This window comes from Microtus ochrogaster, unplaced genomic scaffold (genome assembly GCF_000317375.1).
Source record: "Microtus ochrogaster isolate Prairie Vole_2 unplaced genomic scaffold, MicOch1.0 UNK8, whole genome shotgun sequence".
Classification (NCBI taxonomy): Eukaryota; Metazoa; Chordata; class Mammalia; order Rodentia; family Cricetidae; genus Microtus; species Microtus ochrogaster.
The window spans coordinates 8,553,074-8,554,996 of NW_004949106.1; the positions used below are offsets into that span (position 1 = coordinate 8,553,074).

Here is a 1,923-nt window from a genome sequence, read left to right on the forward strand (position 1 = left end):
CAGGAGATTGCACACTACAGTGCAGGTATTGGGAAGACTACATATACACATCGCAGGAGATTGCACGCTACAGTGCAGGTATTGAGGAGACACCAAGCCGCCTTAGCAAATGTAACAGTTTCCAGAGTCGATGGTCCTGCAGGCCTTGCCTGCACAGGATCAACCTCCATCAGAGAGTCACTCATCTTGGGTGGACATCTGAACACTAGCTGTCACCTGCTGTAACTCTCATAACCCCTGACAGAAAAGGATATAGAGACTGTGACCTGCTTTAGGGATAAGTTCTTGTGTCTGTGACCTACCTTGAAGGACTTAAGGAGTCAGGAACTGTGGGTGAAAATCTGTGTTTGTGTATGTGTATATGTATATGCACATGTGCATGCATGAACGCCTGTGTACATATGCGTATGTTAACAGCACAAAAAGTAAAAGAAGAATATTTTCTTTGAAACTTTGACATTGAACTGTGGGTCTCTGACAAAAGGTAATATGTCCCCAACATAGGTGGCTTCAAACATTAATGCCATCTGAAAGGTCCCCTCCCTCTAGCATTTACTGATGACAGGACTTTAGTATCTCTGGCTGTATTGACTGGAAGCCATCTTTATGATTTGTAATTGTTCTTTCTTTGTTTTTTCTCTTTTCCTTCCTTGTTTAGTGCTCTCAGAAGCTAAAAGAGCAAAGCAGAGTATGACTCGCATTTATTTCAGAGAAGAGTACACCCTGAACAATGCCATTGGTATGTGTAGGATCCGCTCTGAGCTCTAAGAGTGAAATCCAGAGCTGGGATAGCACTGTGATTTGTTAGACTGCAGCCAGGAGGTGCTCTCGAAGAGACATTACTATGTTTTGGTCATACTGATACAATTATTCTGTGTTTGTCTAAAATCAATGTGAAAATATGGATTCTTGATCCTGTAGCTACCTTCCGGGAGACAAGAAAACACGTATTCCTAGTTTCTAAAGAAAATGAAGTACCATTTTGGTTTCTCCAGGAACTCTGGAGTGGGAATTCTCTTTAGAATCAGAATTCTAGGTTTCTGTGTAAGTGAAGTAGAGTTTACTTCAGCCAAATATGTTTTGAAAAGATAAATTAATACAGCATTTGTATCTATAGTCTAGACATAGTAGCAATATTGTGATTTTGCATGCTGTTGTAAGAACAATGCATCTTAAAGCTACAGTTCAGCCCTCTTGTGGTTTTCTGTAGTGTCATTCCTTTTTTCAACCAGAGCCTCACCATCTTTATAGACCACAGGGCTTGTTCTTCACTAACCTGGGGCCTCCTGACCTTTTTGATATGAGTCTTTCTCTCATGAATCTGTGGAGTTAGATCTTATAGCGGAACACCATTAGTGTTCAGGGGATTTCAGAACATTAACAACACGTTGTGGTTAAACCAACTTACCGAACAGTGTGCAGACATTCCCTGACTTAGGATGGGAGTGTGTCCAGATAAGCTGCAACTAAGTTGAAGACACCGCAAGACATTCAGTATATCCAACCTGTAAAATCCAAAGCTTGACACCGCAGTTCACTGTTCAGTGCTGGTCGCTGGCATTGTCAGTACACCTAATACTGTCTAGCCTACATTTTTACATCCGAGGTCGTTTGGTTTTTACTGATAGAGATGGTTTATTGCTACTCTAGTGACCGAATGCTAAGTTTATTTTTAAATAATATATGGAATGGATATGCTCTATAGCTTCACACTGTTTCTGAAATTTCCCAGAAATTTTGTACACATCTTTTGTTTTGACTACTCTTGGATTTTTTTAAAGTCTTCTCTTTTAACTTAATAATTGTTTTGTCTAGTTCTAAAAATTTTTTTTAGAGGTCTGGGAATATGTAACCCAAAGGCCTGAGGTTTATTCCCTAGCCTTGAGACAAACAGACAGACAGACACACATAGGGAGGGAAGGA

General features: G+C 40.2%; 1 protein-coding gene across 1 annotated transcript in view; it reads left to right on the forward strand.

Moving 5' to 3' along the window:
- Hibch (3-hydroxyisobutyryl-CoA hydrolase) overlaps nt 1–1,923 on the forward strand; it is a 48,304-nt gene that overhangs the window by 22,944 nt on the left and 23,437 nt on the right. The window contains exon 5 of the mRNA XM_013353493.2: nt 659–739. Coding sequence (XP_013208947.1) covers nt 659–739 — 81 coding nt within the window. The remainder of the gene's footprint in view (nt 1–658; nt 740–1,923) is intronic.